This window comes from Podarcis bocagei (genome assembly GCF_964188305.1).
Source record: "Podarcis bocagei genome assembly, chromosome: 10".
In the NCBI taxonomy this organism is placed as follows: domain Eukaryota; kingdom Metazoa; phylum Chordata; class Lepidosauria; order Squamata; family Lacertidae; genus Podarcis; species Podarcis bocagei.
In genome coordinates, this window is record NC_138135.1 from 28,820,528 (window position 1) to 28,838,265 (window position 17,738).

At 44.7% G+C, this 17,738-nt stretch overlaps 1 protein-coding gene and 1 long non-coding RNA gene across 2 annotated transcripts; one reads left to right on the plus strand and one right to left on the minus strand.

Annotated features, from left to right (window-relative positions):
* Positions 1-493: 493 nt before the first annotated feature.
* On the minus strand, positions 494-13,589 carry LOC308596048. Its single transcript, XR_014012287.1, has 3 exons — positions 13,529-13,589; positions 12,009-12,179; positions 494-1,154 (listed from the first exon to the last, which is right to left on the minus strand). It is a non-coding gene; the product is annotated as an uncharacterized lncRNA (long non-coding RNA).
* On the plus strand, positions 1,694-3,520 carry ASCL4 (achaete-scute family bHLH transcription factor 4). The gene has a single exon (XM_081210832.1). The coding sequence runs from the start codon at positions 2,574-2,576 to the stop codon at positions 3,162-3,164; it is 591 nt and encodes a 196-aa protein (XP_081066958.1). The 5' UTR covers positions 1,694-2,573; the 3' UTR covers positions 3,165-3,520.
* Positions 13,590-17,738: the final 4,149 nt, after the last annotated feature.

Consider the following 17,738-nt stretch of genomic DNA (forward strand, 5'->3'; position numbering starts at 1 on the left):
AACCACTTTGGTTAACAACTAAATAACCATTTACTCTTCTTTCCAGGTGTGGCTTGATGCAGTTAATTATGATTTATATTGCTGTGTGAAAGGATTCCACTGCTAAGAATTTACTAGGGTTAGGAACAGAGGCAGCAGCCTTATGCTGGCTCAGTACTGAGATGTCTGCACTGGATGGCAACATCTCTGTGTCTGGGGATTCAGGCAGGAATCTTTCCCATCGCTACCTGGAGATGCTGGGGACTGAACTGGGACCCTCTGCATGCAAATCATGTGCTCTGCCGCTACTGAGCCATGACATCATATATACCGTATTTTTTGCACCATAACACTCACTTTTTTCCTCCTAAAAAGTAAGGGGAAATGTCTGTGTGTGTTATGGAGGGAATGCCTACGGGTGGCATGCCTACGGATTTTCCTCCTCTAAAAACTACGTGTGTGTTATGGTCTGGTGCGTGTTATAGAGTGAAAATACGGTATATATGAAAGGGGTTGAATGGTGAAACCCAGCTCTACTAAAATCAAGCAAGGGAAGTTCCTCGCCCTCCCTCTCTCATCATATTTTGTTACGCACAGCTAGGATTTCATCCAAAATGGAAACTAGGTTATTAAGGAACACCGAAGAATGTGGGGGCCAAGATGCAATGCAATGCATATTTGCTCAGAAATGTGCCTGCTAACTTCAGAGAGAAGTTAGTCCTTGGTAAGAATTGCCTATTCTGAAACAGGACTAGCCTTGTTCAGATTCATATCTGGCACAATGAAATTGCTTGTGGGTTTTCTTTTTCTTTTTGTATATTACAGCCTGGATAGTTGGTTCTTGCGCTCCCCCACCCCCCTTCATAAGCAAGAGATGACATACCCAATGGGGCATTTTACACTCCAAAGTAATTACTTTCATTTCTTGGGGGCGATAGAGTGCTCTGCAAACCTTTTCAAGACTGTTTTCTTTGTACCGCTTGCAAAAAGAAGAATACCATATCATTTTCTCTAATCTCACAAGATGACACCTTTATGCTTACATTAATTTTCTTGCAAACATTTATAAACCTTTTTTTTAAATGGAAAATGTAATCATCTTGATCGTGGGCTAGAATTCAGCTCAGGAGCAGCAGGTGAGTGTACAGTCTACACTGAAGTAGGGCGTCTAATATCTAGAGAAAGAGGGAGACTTTGCACTACAATAATGAAATGTAATTCTGGCAATTGACTTCTGGCTGAAGGGTTTGGAGAACATGGTCCCACTCCAGCTTAAGTTATTTGCACTATTAACCAGCAGCTACTACTAGACTGCGTATGGGTATACTCTCTACAGTATCAGAGCTGTATACCTTTAAATACCGGTAACTGGGGATCACGAGTGGGAGAGTGCTTTTGTGCTCATGTCCTCCTCCTGGACCTCCCATAACTCCATAACCGCCCACTGTGTTTCCATATTTCCTTTGTAGCTGTTGCACAAACACACCAGAAAACAAAACAATCCCTGACTTTGTACACATTATCGCCTTAAAATGCAGCGAGGTAATTTCCCTCTGCTGTGTTTCAAACTTTTGCATGATGTGTTGTACACGTCCATCCAGAGGGATGTGTTTTCAACTCACCTGTCCACACCAGGGAGTGGAGAGGCGGTGTGGATGTCTTCATATGGCTTGTGTTTTCAAATGGGGTTGAAGCTGGTTTGGGGAGGAACGCATCAAAATGCAGCATTTCTCAAGAAATTGCAGCAAAGATGTGGATTATGGTTAATACTGTGTGTTCACAGTTTCACAAACCAGTGGTAAGAATGCACTGGATGTAGAGTAAACCAGATTGTGTTCACAGCCCCTCTGGTGTTTGCAAAGCACATGCTTCACCTGACAGCTTTCAACCACAAGGGAGCACTCTTTCCCTTGATTTTCTATATCTCCGAATCCTACTACCCCCCACTCTTCCCCCCAAAGTAGTCAGATAATGGTATAAGTTTGCAAACTTTTCTATAAGCTTCTTCAGTTTCTTTAGAACAGCGGAAGCCAGAAAGGCTGACCTTACCCCTTTGGATTTTTGGTATCGAAAGCCCTTGGCTAATTTTTCAGCAGACAGGAGATCCTTGCTTCATGAGAAGGAGGAGCTCTGGCAACACTTGGCAGCTGCCTGTAAACTTTTCAAGTTACCCATCCTTTTGGAGACGGGTAATATCAAAGGGCACTATGGATTACAATCCATGAGGAGTGTTTACAGCCTGGAAGATTATTTATGTTTGGCTTTGCCTCTATAGTCACACATCCAAGCTAGGAGAAAAGGAACACAGGAACCCTCTCATTATCTTTTGAAATATGAAGATCAGAGGAAAACCTGGGTTTAACGTGTGGAGTGATGGTCCTAGAAGCCTGCTTATAAATTAGAAGCCATCCTACCTCTATAATAACAGATCCAGGAGCAGAGCTGATATCCAGACACAACAGCGGCTTTCTGGAATCATTACTGCTGCTACAAAAGAAACCTTGGGCGTATACTACTGCTCTGACCACCACAAAGATATATCTGGTCCATTTGGCCTTCTCATCAATGGATTAACTCCGTAGAGCCCGTGTTGGATGTTGGCACAGCATCACTTCAAAATGGGAAGTAATAGCGACGAGGGGCTACTGAACAGGATCTCATTCTCAGGGCCAGCAGCCCTCGGAAACGGCCACCCCAACCCTCATGGGTTACCACTCCGAGAACCATTTGGTGTTCCTTTCCATTTTGACCCAGCATACTGGGACCACCAAGCCTACGGTGGATATTCAGGAAGGTTCTCTTACTTGCCCTTTTCTGGGTACGTAGGAGTCTATGACTACTCTTTTGAGCCTGCCTTCATTCGAAAGAGGAACGAGAGGGAGAGGCAACGGGTTCGTTGTGTGAATGAGGGCTACACGCGCCTCCGAGACCACCTGCCCAAGGAGTTTGCTGACAAGCGTCTCAGCAAGGTGGAGACTTTGAGAGCTGCCATTACTTATATCAAACACCTCCAGAACTTGCTGGACCATCAGCCTTTAGGGACAATTCCTAAAATAGCAGTCCCAGCTGCGGAGGCCGCTGGTGCTTCTGATCTTAGCTTAAGAAGGGAATGCAACAGTGATGGAGAATCGAAAACTTCATTAGCTTCATCGCCCTATAGCGAATTTGAAGAAGTCTGCAGTTAAGAAAACATCTTCAGAAATGGACACCTTCTTCAAGTCTGCCTTTTAATTGTTATTATTAAAGAGCTACATTATTTTTCAAAGGACAAAACTAGTCCCCAGCAAAGGGATGAAAAAGGTATCTTCATTATTTGTTCTGGTCAGTTTTTGGCCATAGGGAGGAAAAAAATCTGTATTCTTCCTAATGTTTCCTTTTTGTTCCCAGTGTTTTCTTATTTATGCTATTAACAACTGTGTGAGAGAGAGCAGAGAGGGAAATAATAACTGACCTTGTTTTTTTGAAATCTGAAATATTCCTCACTTTCTGTGATCTTTGTTCTGTCTGTCAGCCAAAGGGAACAATAAAACCAAGTGAAAGAGTTGGTTTCAAGATATCTATATGTGGGTATTCATATATGATAAATAATTAGTAGGGCATTTTTTCCTAAATACAAGTGAAAGTTAGTTGAGCTTGAGCCTCATTGAAATCCATGGGACTAAAGTCACAAATATCATTATTTCAATGGAACTTAAATTCATTGTGATATACTTATTCCATTGATTAGAATGGCATTGAAACACATTCAATCCCACACACATCGGGGCATTTTCATCCAAGGTGTTTGGAGGCTGGAAAATGAGAACAGAAATTCCATTATGTTTCGTCAGGCTGTGATTTCAATGAATGTCATAATAATAGTGATGATGTCATCCTTACAGACACTTATTTAAGTAATAAGTCAGTTAACAACCAACCCAAAGTCCCTTTAGAATCAGTGAACATTTTATCATTAACATACGTTTAGCCTTTATTTCATTATAGATAATTCTAATTTAGAAACATGATATATTTTGCTTCTGCTGCGGTGCCTCGGGAAAATAGGAGCACATAACATCAGTTACTGTGAGATGGATTCCATGTGCATGTGTGTCAAATATTGGGGCAGATCTACTATGAAACTAATTAAGCTTCAGGGACCCCAATTCCAGAGGGCCCCCAGAAACGACTTTAGTCGCTTAAAAAATCTTATTCACACCAGTGACTTTGACATGTGAGATAATCCAGAGCACCAATTTTAATCAAAATCTTAGATGTAATAGTTTCGTTCTTTTAATGTGGTGGTCTGTTGTGGAACAACCCCACTGAAGCAGGTAACAGTGATTACCCAGACCTCATTGCTGGTTGTGAAGCAGCCCCCCAGGACTGTTCAAGTTTCAGGCCCCCCCAAAATGTAGGTTTGCCACTGTGAAATATGCCAACACGCTAGCATGTAAGAGTGAGAGAAGGAAAACAGGAAGAAAAAAACACTCTATTTGGTGTGGTTTGTTGGCGGATGATATCCAAAATAAATAGGTGATCAGAAGTCTAAACAAACAAGCAACTTGTATGTGATTAACTAATGGGAGTTGTTCTATGGGGGAGGGTCACAAAGTGCATTTGAATAAATAATTATTCTGCGTAATTAAAATTTCACCAATGGAATTCTACAGGAAAACCCCCCACATCTTCTGAATGAAAATGTGGGCATTTTAAAGATTAGAAATACTTGCTAAAATATAAAGCCTAAACGTGCTATGGTTGAAGTTTAGATTTAATGTTTTGGCCCTTTAAAGTTATGACTTAGATAACTGAGAACCTACCATGGGCTCATGCCCTCTCTAATGCCACCTCCTGCTCTCTCCTTTCATTGTGTGCTCAGATTAAATTATTTACCTTTCAGCACCAGCTATACTTTGTTGTTCCATCCACATCACCAAACTGTGATTATCACTTGCCATGCAACCCAAAACTGCAAACCAGGATCAAGCCAGTCATCCTGGAGGGCAAGCACAAACCCCAGTTTACCGGTTGTTGTGTTACAGTGCACTATGGTTTGCATCCCAGAGCCGGTGCACTGAGCAGGCCTTGACCTCAAACAAGGTAGAGAGAGCTTAAAAGCTCTTGCCAGGTAACCCCAAGCAAACCAGGTGCAAAAAGAGCTTTTAAGATCTCTACCTTGCCTTGGATTTAGCTTATACAATTTCAACCAGCCTGCCTTCAACCAAGTTTTGTTGAAATTGTGCAACTAAGATGCAATCATACTGTATTTTAAATGTGCTTTAACTGTAAAAAAAATTAATTAATTGGTAAAAAGCCCCTGGACGGCTAAGTCCAGTCAAAGGCGACTTGGGGGCTGCAGCACTCATCTCGCTTTTCAGGTCGAGGGAGCCGGTGTTTGTCCACAGACAGCTTTCTGGGTCATGTGGCCAACATGACTAAACCGCCTCTGGTGCAATGGGACACCATGACAGAAGCCAGAGCGCACAGAAACGCTGTTTACCTTCCTGCCGCAGCGGTACCTATTTATCTACTTGCACTGGTGTGCTTCTGAACTGCTGGGTTGGCAGAAGCTGAGACAGAGCAAACTGTATGGTGTGTGTGCAGCCTCAGTGCTGCTCTCTGTACAACTCAGCAAAGAGGAGAATAGGAACAAAACTACAGTGGTACCCCGCAAGACGAATGCCTCGCAAGACGGAAAACCCGCAAGACGAAAGGGTTTTCTGTTTTGGAGGCGCTTCGCAAGACGAATTTCCCTATGGGCTTGCATCGCAAGACGAAAGCCCATAGGGAAATGCTGGCGGTCGGGAGCAAAGACTTTCGCCCACAGCCGGCCTTCAGAAGAGGACCTCTTCTGAAGGCCGGCGGGGGGCAAAAGTCTTTGCTCCCCCCCGCCTGCCTTCCCCCCCCCCGCCTGCCCCGGGCGATCTTAAAATGCTGGCGGGCGGGAGCGAAGCGTTCGCTGCCGACCCCCAGCATTTTAAAATCTCCCCGTGTCCTGGGAAGATTTTAAAATGCTGGGGGTCGGGAGCGAAGCGCTGCAGACCCCCAGCATTTTAAAATCTCCCCGTGTCCTGGGAAGATTTTAAAATGCTGGGGGTCTGCAGCGCTTCGCTCCCGACCCCCAGCATTTTAAAACGCTGTTCCGAAGTGGGGAGTGGGGGCGGGGACACCTGCCCCCGCCGCCCCACTTCGGAAAGCTGTTCCGAAGTGGGGCGGGGGGGGGCGGGGACACCTGGCCCCGCCGCCCCACTTCGGAAAGCTCTTCCGAAGTGGGGAGGGGGGGCGGGAACACCTGGCCCCGCCGCCCCACTTCGGAAAGCTCTTCCGAAGTGGGGAGGGGGGGCGGGAACACCTGGCCCCGCCGCCCCACTTCGGAAAGCTCTTCCGAAGTGGGGAGGGGGGGCGGGAACACCTGGCCCCGCCGCCCCACTTCGGAAAGCTCTTCCGAAGTGGGGAGGGGGGGCGGGAACACCTGGCCCCGCTGCCCCACTTCGGAAAGCTGTTCCGAAGTGGGGCGGGGGGGCGGGGACACCTGCCCCATCCGCCCCACTTCGGAAAGCTGTTCCGAAGTGGGGCGGGGGGCGGGAACACCTTCTGAAGGCGGGCAGGGGGCGAAAGTCTTTGTCCCCCCTGCCTGCCTTCCCAGGGGCTTTTAAATCGCCCCGGACAGCGGAGAAGTCCTCCGCTGTCCGGAGCGATTTTAAAATGCCGCCCGCCAGCATTTTAAGATAGCCCCGCACAGCGGAGAAGTCCTCCGCTGTCCCAGGGTTTTTTAAAATGCTGGGGGTGGGAAGAAAAGCCCTTGCCCCCCCCCCAGCCTTCAGAAGAGGTCCGGGGACAGACTGTCCCCGGACCTGGTCTGAAGTCGGTTTCCCTAGGAACGCATTAATTGATTTTCAATGCATTCCTATGGGAAACCGTGCATCGCAAGACGAAAAAACCGCAAGACGAAGAGAATTGCGGAACGAATTAATTTCGTCTTGCGAGGCACCACTGTAGATTTAGGGCATGGACATGTTAGTGGCTTAAAGCTCAGTGAGGTCGTTTCCTCCTGCTGCATTTCAAGTCGCGTTTTACTGAGCTGTACACACATTACCCGATTTGCTTCCCTACGCCTTTCTATTGAATGAAGTTGTCACCTGATGTCTGAAATGCGTACACCTCCGCTTTTTAATTGGATGGAAGCTAGTTTGAGGAGAAACGCTTCAAATGGCGCCATGGGAGTGCACTGGAGCCAGAGTAATGTGTAATCGGCCTTAACTGGATCTGCCTGTCATTAGCCGTGGCTCCACCTACTGCCTTACCAGTTCCAATAGGTGCCAGCCATCACTGGGAAGGGGCTCCCTAAAACCATTATGTCCAGAGTCTAAGAGTTAATCCACACTTCCACTTGTCCTACGCTTAGAAAGCAGTTTTTCCTTTGCCCCACTTCTTCTCCCCGGAAAACTGCTCAGAACAAAGACAATCCATGGGAAACTTGACTGCCGTTTTCTCCAATTCATTGCTAAATTGCAGGTTTTCCCAGGGGAAAGCAGTGGGGCAAACAGTGTGGATAAGCCCTAAAATTACCTCGCTGTGCCCTCTTGTATCCTTAAGCAGTGTAGCTCAAGAGTGGGCTTCTACCACTGTTTTGTTGCATTATATCTAAAGTGTGGATTCCAAGTCACACCCACCATTTTGTGTACAATGCTAAGGGCGGTGTTTATTCGGGATTAACGTGGACTACCTGGGAGTGAGGTTGCGTGTGTGGCGCGAATCACATTTTACACTTAAACAGCCGTGCTGAAGCTGCCTTTCATCGCCTATGACTAATGGACATTTACATTCAGAAGCACAAGAGGAACGTTCTGAAGCAAAATTGGTAGCTAAGTGCCATAAAGATGAAAAGCCTTAGACAAGTATAATTATCTTTGCTATTAGCTGTAGAAGTAGTAGCAGCAGCAGCAGCAGCAGCAGCAGTAGCAGCAGCAGCAACAACAACAACAGAGTCACTGGAAGAAGCAAACCACTAAGCATCATGGTAGTGGAAGCTCTTGAAAAGAGCCCCTTTTGGGGCTGCCTCCTTTCATTCAGAAGCCAACTTGCATTACTACTGTTCATTTGTTTCCTTTCCTAAAATTTATACACTACTGGATTGCAAAAAGCGCAATATTACCTCTTAGCCACATGAAAGGAAGCCACTGACCTTTTCTGGGTGTCTTTTTGGTTACTTTTAACGCCTTATGATTATTATTACAATTTACCCGCCTTTCACCCTAGAGTCCTAGCGTGGGTTACATCGATTAAAGGACAACATTAAAAACAGTTTAAAACAACTTACTGTCATAGAAATAAGGTGGGTCCTAAAATATACATCTCAAGTGTCAAAAGCCAGACTAAAGAGATGTTGTGGGTGGGCTAGTCTGAGCATCATTCCTTAGCCTGCAGACCTAAATCTGAAAGGAGCGAACTGCTTCGTCCAACCCCAGCAGGGCTGTCACCCGTAGGACAGGTGTGTGGGTGGAATAGCATTATTGTGCTTCTTCAACCTTCCCATTAAAAAAACCAAATAAATTATTTAAAATAATAATACATTGGAAGAAACTGCACTAGCCCCTGGGCTGGTGTCAATACCTGGTTTGGAGGAATGCTGGGGGACTGAGAAGACTATAGATCCAAACCTTCCTCTGGCCTTCCCCCCTTATTCTGCCCCACCCATGTTGCAATGTCAGAGCAGGGGCCTTGGAGTGGTGGGGAGGGGGAATCCGAAGCCCAATCTCAGTCTCCAAGTTCAGAGCTATCTCTCTGGCCCCCACTCTCCCTAATTCAGATCAAAGCTGGTTTGGGGGGGGGGAATACATCAAAACACATAACAAACAACAGGCTAGATAAAAGATAGATTTGGATTGTGGCTTATCTCATGTGGGAGCACAGTGAGGGTGTGCTAGAATCAGAGTAAACAGGAGTATGAACTTCTGTTACTTTCAATGGGGCCATGGCTGCATTCATTTAAAGCACATTTCCTCTCCCAAAGAATATTGGGAACTGTAGTTTGTTGAGTGTGCTTGGAATTAAAGCTCTGAACAGTAAACCACAGTTCCCACGATTCTTAGTGGGAGGGGAAATGCTCTTTAAATGTATGGCGTGTTAAGCCAAGGTTAAGACTAACTTTCGGTAGATTGCATTTTGTCAATTTGATCTGGTTTCTTGCAGTTCAAATGCCAAAACCCTGAGAAAGCACAGTATATTGGCCCCTAAAGATCTCCCAAATACAGATAATTCCAGCCATAAATGCAACGAAGTCAGCAGAGGTTTCAAATGAACTGTACATTTTGAAATCTTTCCTAAGATGTCTTTTGTCTAGACAAAGTTTTCTTCAAAGTCTGCAGAGCATATCATTACCAAACTTTGAAAGATAGTGATCCAACTTGTCACTCTTGGAATTAATGTTTTAATAAAAACAGACCAGGAGATGTTTCTCCATGTGGTGTGATTACTGGTTACCATAAAAATACTTCACAGATATTCTTAGGCACATGCTCAAGAATTTTATCAGCTTTCTGCACACTTTATCTATCAAACATGGGTAAAAAAGAAATATAAATCCCCATTAAATTACAAATCAACCAGCACTTTGATACTATCACTATTTTAAAGATGTATAATCCGAGTCATGAGATTGTTTTGAAACCCCTAATAGCTTATAAAGTTGACTTCCCCCTCAGGAATAACTAGCTCCTTTCAAGTTGCATTACTCAGTGTCAGTAAACGGCCAAAGAAAAACAGAAGGAGCCGTAATAAAGCACTCAAAAGTAATTAGTCACTCAATATCTATTTAGAACTTGGGAATGAGCAGGGTAAGCTTCAAAAGGAATTCCTTTTTGTATCCACACAGAGCGTATGTCCCTGGAAATCTGAAATAAGGCTTGAAGAATCTTTTTCATGTTAGACAGATCTGCTCCCCAAAAATTTGTTTGCCAGATATATTTTTTTACACTAACTTCATCCCCCCCAACTACAAGACAAAAGAATACTGCTATGAAGAAACCCATCTATCTATCTATCTATCTATCTATCTATCTATCTATCTATCTATCTATCTATCTATCATATATGAATGTGGTCTCAATTCCCCAAGTGCCAGTAGGCAAGAAAGCATCACACACATGAAAGAGGGAGTATCAGCAGGTTTGGGGGGAGCAGACCACCAAAGGTTGCAGAACTATGACCAAACTTTGGGGGTAGGGGAGTTCAGTGAAGACTGAGTATGTTCAGTAGATCTGTAATGCCGATTGATGGCACGGAGAACCAAGAGGGAGTGAGTAATGAAATGGAGTAGTCTGGAAGATGGCTGTTTGTTCCAGTTCCACTTTGCACCTCCATATTGAATAGTGCAGGAGGTACCTTGTTTCAGACAGAACCTTGAGACGACACCCAAATGGGAAAATCAAACCCACCCATTCTTTTCTTCTTCCCTTTCTTCTACGGTTTCTCCATGGGAGGGATTCATTCTCTCATGAAAGACCTGGCAGCTCCTCTAAGACCTGAACCTCATCCAAGTGATAATTACATCCGTTTGAAATTCCATGAACTGAGAACCAGCCTCCAGCTATTCAACGAACGCTCCTGCAGACCGCATGCTTTCGCAACATGCCCCTTCTCTCTTTGCATTCCTGGCAGCCACAAGTTCTGGGCTACCACTGGTTGCCCTCTATTCCTTGGGGCCATTATAGCAACTGGGATCCAACTCTGCAGTGTTTAGGAGCCCTTCTGCTGAAAGTGTCATTGGACTTCTGTCTCTTAAGGTCTACCCTGAGTGTACCTCTGCAAAGACCCTTCCAGAACCGAGGGCGACCCATTCCCTGAGTCCTGCCTTGAGCTTGCCAAAGGTATTGGAGGCCAGGGCAGGCTCTGTCTCTCCCACCGGACAGGAAGTGAGAAGTCCTGCATTCTTTTGTGATGTGTGGGAAAGTGTCTCAATTCACAATGGGTTTTTAGGGGCAGAGAGTCCACTTCAAAGAGGTTTATCATTGCTGCCGGCGACCAGAATTGTTGCTCCCTCTTTCACCAAGCTCATACACAAGGCCAACCCAAGACATTTTACTTCCTGAAGTAAACAGGTTGGTAGCCTGATGTTGCATTTGCATGTGCTTATACATCTGAATACTAACCATGCTGGGCATGAGGGAGCCATTGCAATGCATAATATGGCTCAGAAACTAGATTAAGGTCCCCTTCAGGATGACATCTTATGTGGGTGCATTCTGGAACCTGTTCTTGACACAATAATGGTGCATTGGTGGTGGGTTCATTCTGCTTTGGTTTGTACTGCAATGCTTTCCCTAATGCTACCACATTGTTGCTGCCGGGAGGGGTTATATTGCAACAAAAGCAGGACAAGAACGAAACATTTTTAATGTTTTACAGTCATACCTTGGGTTACAGTTGCTTCAGGTTGCATTTTTTCGGGTTACGGACGCACCAAAACCCGGAAGTACCGGAAGGGGTTACTTCTGGGTTTCAGTGGTTGCGCATGCGCAGAAGTGCCGAATCGCAACTTGCATGTGCCACTGCGGGTTGCGAACGCTGCGGGTTGCAAACGTGCCTCCCACACGGATCACATTCGCAATCTGAGCATCCACTGTATTACCAGACATTTGTGGTATAAAAAGTTATGGCATTTGAGCAGGGTGTTATGGGATATACACTGACGCAGTGTGACCACCCCAAACATTTGCAGGTGCCAGGAGTATTGAACATGGGGTTGTGTGGGGCTGCCCAGATAGCATCATGAGAACAAGGAATCACAAATGCACAACAACAAGAATCTCTGGAGGAAGCCCAACATGTCAAACTATCATGCAAATACTGCAGTGGCTACGAGCCACTCTGGTGCTCATCCCGTAAACTCAGCAGTGTGGAACATTAGTAGGTATTTTCCTCTGCCACTTCCAGACTGTAAACAGTAACAGATCATTTACTCGCGAATGAAAGCAAGCTATCTACTTACTTGGGTGTGTGTGTGTTGTTTTTTTTAAAAAAAGGAGAGAGATGAAAAGAAAACTCACTTCAAAAAGGGAAATTTCCATTTGATGTACTGACAATTCAAAGCAAAGGTGAAGTTCCTTCTCCAAAGCAGCTCTTTCTCTTTGGCACCTCCCGTATCAGTTTCTTCTGACAACATCATGGCTTCAGGTCAGGATAAACAAACACCACTTTGCTGGTATTATGTATTATCACTAGCATCAAATGAGTGAAAATTAAGACAATGAGTCACTAAGGAGTAGGCAGAACGTGGCTGCAGAACACAGCTTGATCTAAATAAAAACAGATATACTGTTCTAAGGTGTGGTGGAAAGGCAGCATGTCTTGTTAGTGGCAACACCGCTTGTGTGGATTCCTGTAATGCACTCTAATAATAATAATAATAATAATAATAATAATAATAATAATAATTTATTATTTATACCCTGCCCATCTGGCTGGGTTTCCCCAGCCACTCTGGGCAGCTTCCAAAAGAATATTAAAATACTATGATACATCAAACATTAAAAGCTTCCCTAAACAGGGCTGCCTTCAGATGTCTTCTAAAAGTCTGGTAGTTGTTGTTCTCTTTGACATCTGGTGGGAGGGCGTTCCACAGGGAGGGCGCCACTACCGAGAAGGCCCTCTGCCTGGTTCCCTGTAACTTGGCTTGTGGGTCTGTGTGGGTCTGCCTTTGAAACCTGACTGGCAACTGCAGGGGGAATTCAAAGGAGATCGCTCCGTCAGCGCAAGTGTTTCTGCTTGCCTGATGGAAGGATTTCCCCTCTTCTCCCCTTTGTGCACTGTTCTGGGAGGTTCTACCGTCTCCCCTCTGCCATTGAGCCTATTGGGGAATGCACAAGGTGAGGAGGAGGGGCAGAAGTTGGTTGCACTAGCGGGACTCATTGCACTGGCTTCTGCTAGAGCAACTATCTACTTGAATCTGACCCTGCAGCTGGTGTAGAATGCTGTGACCAGCTCTCAGACTGGAATTGGGCTCCTCTGGGCTCCTCCAGATGACCTGCCCATTCAACATTATTCCCGATTTGCTTGCACAATGCTTACAGGGTGGTTAGACTTTGCCTGGTCTTTAATGAGCATTTCTTCTGCTTGTTTTTATGGAGCAGTTATACAGGGATAAACATTTGCAGGGGTAGGGCAGAGCAGGTGGAAAGGTTTGCCCCTTGATTGTTCCAGCAGTATCCCTCCCCCCACTGTAGCAATGTTTCCCAGGCAATTCTAGTGTTGCCCCCTGCTCCTCCCTATGGTGTTCTCAGATGGCAATGCTGAACCTGAGGAAGAGGAAGCTTGTGGGATGGGTTTCAATAGGTAGGAGAGGATATATTAATTGCAATTTATCTCTCCAGGCGTGCACGTGTGTAGGTTGAACAGAATTTTAAAATCCTATCCTTGGAAGAAAAAAAATAAAAGCATAGGAATTAAGCTGCAAAGCCTTGTTTTGAGCAAGAACAGCTAACAAAGTAAGCTGGCTTCCCCCTTCTTATCCCGCTTAATCAGGCAGCAACTTGTAAAGTAAGTTTTAAAATAAGGTTTATTTACTTACCAGCCTCCAAAGCTGGTCAAAGGAAGAGAAAAAGGAACAGGAAGTACTATGTGGTCCTTCCTCTCCAGGAGAGGAGGGGAAATGACATCACACACAACCCTCTCTACCAATTGTATTCTTATGGTCTGAGTAGCTGCCTATCAGGAAGACAGCACTGTTATTAGCTCTTTCTCATGAATTTGTTAGGCTTGGCTGCTAATCTTCCACAAAACCAGGGGTTTTTTTTCCAATCAGCTGAAACTCACTGGAACTCAGCCCTGCCCCTCTCAGATGGGTGTCATTGCTATTATAAGAGAACAAGAGAGGCATTTGTGGTGAGTTCAGGCACCTCTTTTTCTAGACAAATAGCATTGCACAAAACTGACAGTCAGGACTACCCCTTGGCCTGGTTAAAAGGAATAAGGCAGGCTGGTGTGGCAGGGCAAACTGTGGTTGGTGGGGAGCTGCCGCCTTTGCCCCAGTGGGCCAGCCTCCATTGCTGATATTCAGATAAGAGATTATTGTCTGAAAAAGAATGATTTATTCTTCAGGCAAGAAGACTAGAATTCCCCAAGTGACAGGAAGGATTGGAGGAAAGGAAGGGACATATTCGGAAGGAAGTCAACTATATTAACAGGGAAAATATATCCATTGTTCTCCCCCTCCATGGTGTTTTTTTTTAAACTGCATTAAAAAAATGACATGTGTCTCTGAACAATGTGCTTCGTGTGTCTTTTTCAGGAATTGAAGCTGGCCAGGGACAGCATTACTCTGAGGAGCTGCCCCTGGCAAACTCTTATCTAAAACAGAGGGTAGTCTGGTTTATTTTCCACCAGGAGCATTATTATGGCTTTGAATTTTAAAATTAAAGTTTCTCCAGGGCGGGGCAGGGGGAACCCAAACTGGAACACAGCAGGATGTGAGGTGGGGGCTCCTTCAAATATGAAGCAGGAGCTGATGGGAAGAGTGGTTTGCCTGGAATCTGAACCGTTTAGGTTTGTTACTTTAGGCTGCAGGGTGCACACGGATCGATCCAAATTAATGCCACTTCTCCAAATTTATTACAGTGGACACTTGGGTTGTGAACGTGATCCGTGCAGGAGGTATGCTCACAACCCACAGCGTTCGCAACCCGCAGTGCTGCGTCTGCGCGGGTTGCGATTCGGTGCTTCTGCGCATAGCACAATTTAGTGTTTCTGCACATGCGTGACACCAAAACCCAGAAGTAACCCGTTCCGGTACTTCCGGGTTCGGCGCGGTGCGCAGCCCGAAAATGCGCAGCCTGAAGCGTCTGTAACCCGAGGTATGACTGTATTTATTTCATCCCAAACCTTAACTACCAAGACCACTCATAACTCTAAGAAAACAGCCAACATTTCCCGGGGGGGGGGGGAATCTGTATCTTCCCTTGGAGACGTCCCTGGAGGTAATTTTTGTTATTGCTGATAGTTATCAGAAAGTTCTAATGCACATGTTTTTTAATGGAAAGGAGGCCATGTGCTTCTCACTGAAGATCTTGTCTATTTCTGGTCTGGTAACCATTAACGGAAGAGCTATGAGCTCCAGCCTGAGGATTCCATGGAAGGAGGATGTGACTGTTTTCAAAACACAAGTGCTTGGGGTTCTGACTTTCATTTGATGTTTTCTGAAACCAGAAAACAATTGAAAATTATTCTAATCCAGTTTACGCTGTAATAGGATTGGAGTTATTTTTGCTCTGATCTCTGATCAAGGGTTTTCCAGCTCCCCCATCTTCCAGCTTCCTTGACATGTTCTCATTTATCTGACTCTCAGAGTATAAAGGGAACAGACACTGATCTGTCATTATCACCAACTATTATATTTTCCCTTCCACTAAACCGCTGACACAAGAGTGAAATAACAAGTTTTACCCTGCTTTTAGTGTGTGTGGTACTTTATAAGAAACTGCCTTTATTCCTATGATGGACTAGGGAATCTGTGGCACTCCATATGTTGATGGACTACATATCCCATTGGTCATATTGGCTGGGGCTGATGGGAGTTGTAGTCAAACAACAGCTAGAGGGCCTATTAGCTCATGAGTCAGAAGGGATTTGAAGCTCAACGTTCCCTACAAGCAAGGATGGGGAACCGGCGGGAAACCAACCTCTAGGGCTTGGTGGACTACCACTCCCATCAGCTTCAGCTGGTATGACCAGTGAGGATGAGAATTGCAGTTCTGCAGCATCTGTAAAGTTTCTGATTTCTCACCCCTGCCTTTAAAGGACTGCAGTGAAGGCCATAAAGCTGATTGCCGTAAATCTTAAATATGGTGACAGCTGCCTTCCCAAGTTTTCTAAATGAAAAATGTTACTCTCTTGCTGAATAAGACACTTAGATTTTTCATTTGTAAACTTGGGAAGGAAACTTGTGATGCATTTCCTCTTTTTTTACTGCTAAATAAGTTTCCAGCCTAGAAGCAATAGTTCAGTGGCAAGGCACCAAAGGAATCCAGTTCTCCTTTGGAATATTCCAGGCCCTTTCACTGAATTATCAGCTTAATAAAAAAACATCTCTAGCCCTTTATATATAAAGACAGGCAGCAAAAGGTGTTGTCAAAATTCTTGCCAATTGTTCACTAAGAAGGAAGTCTGTTTCTGCCTTCTGGGATAAATGATGAGCATTTCTTTTTAAAAATTAAAGAATTAAAAGTTTATTTTATAATTAATATTTAATGCAATTAATTTGAAACCTATTATGCTGACGGTCACAATATGTCCTACTATACAGTGGTTGGTTCTCCATTTTGAAGGGCTGTCAGAGGACATTACTTGAGGGGATTCTCGGTTTCAGGGCTACCTGGTCCAAATCTGGTTGAAAGATATGGAACCATAAGAAGGGGGAGCAGGAGCCTTAAAGCTGCCCATCCATAATTAGCAGAACCTGGTCAGCAGACTGAGCAGGCACACAGATCAGCTGATGTCTTTCCCACTAGTCATCCCTTCTAAATTTGCATCTATATATAAAAATGACTACATGCAAATCTGTGTCCCTTTTTTGCGATGCAGCCCACCTTTATTGTTTTTTGCCAATGCATAACTGACACCCCTAATTAGGCTGCAAGTATGACCTTAGGACTCTATATGCATACATGTTTGGCATGCATAATGCTCCAGGTTTGCTCCAGTTTAAGGATTTAAGGTCCCAGACCTAAGGCAGTGAGGACAGGGAATAACAAGCTGCCGAATGGCCCTTTGGATCTGCTGATTACAAGGCAGCTGAGCTCCTTCTGTTCCTGTTTAGGATGAAAAGACTTCTGTGTTAAAGTTACGGCAGTCTCTGAGCCCAAATTGTTTTTCTGCACCATTAAAAAAAGAAGCCCAAACCAACAGTTTGGTGCTTAGCATAATCCCCCGTAATGATCAGTGGCAGCTAAGCATGCAGCTTGCAAGATGACAATTAGAAAGTTCAGAATTATCACTTTTATGTTCTTCTCTAGGAAGGAAGGGGCAAAGGATATTGTTTGTGGGTGGCAAAAGCCCTGTAATAAAAATATGTGCAACTTATATTTGGCTTCTAGCAGGTAAAAAAATAAAAAACCACAACACTTTTTTCATTCCTTTGCATGGAGACCAGCATGGCTCATGTGTGGTGACCAGAAAAATGTGCCATTTAGCCCTTAGAACTGGTTCGTTCAGCAATGTTAGCTGCAAAGGAGAAGTCATATGAAGGGACAGTTGGGTCTTGGCCTCCAGGTAGTGTAAAAGATGGAAGATAGCCATCTGTATCTGAAGCACAGGAGCAGCACTGGGTAAAGACATTTTGCTGTCCAAGACTGACCAACCAATGAACCTCACCACCATGCTGGAGTCAAGGTGCATACTACCAAAGGCCAGCCAAGGTATTTTGACACCTGAGGCACTCTTCTCCTAAATTTTTATAGCACCCTTGTAGCGAGCATTGCTTGGGAATTCTAATAAACCATTAAAAAAAATCAGTGGTTTGGAAATCAGCAGTTAAAATCAGTGAAGTTTTGAAATATGCCGCCTGCCATCTTGATTTCTAACGGCGTCTCATCGTATCCAAGCACAGACAAAAAAAACACTCCTTGATCTCAGGAACCTCTATGTAAAATTTGGTTGTGACAGCTTAAGGGGTATCCAGATTCAGAGAACAGAAGGACAGACAAGACAGCTTTCCAAAATATATAGATTTGCCTTGTGCCGTTGGGTCATATAATTATATCATACTTGAAACATGCCAGGCCATA

Coding starts and splice junctions, on each gene's coding strand:
- ASCL4 (XM_081210832.1), top strand. CDS start 2,574: ATGTTGGCACAGCATCACTTCAAAATGGGAAGTAATAGCGACGAGGGG.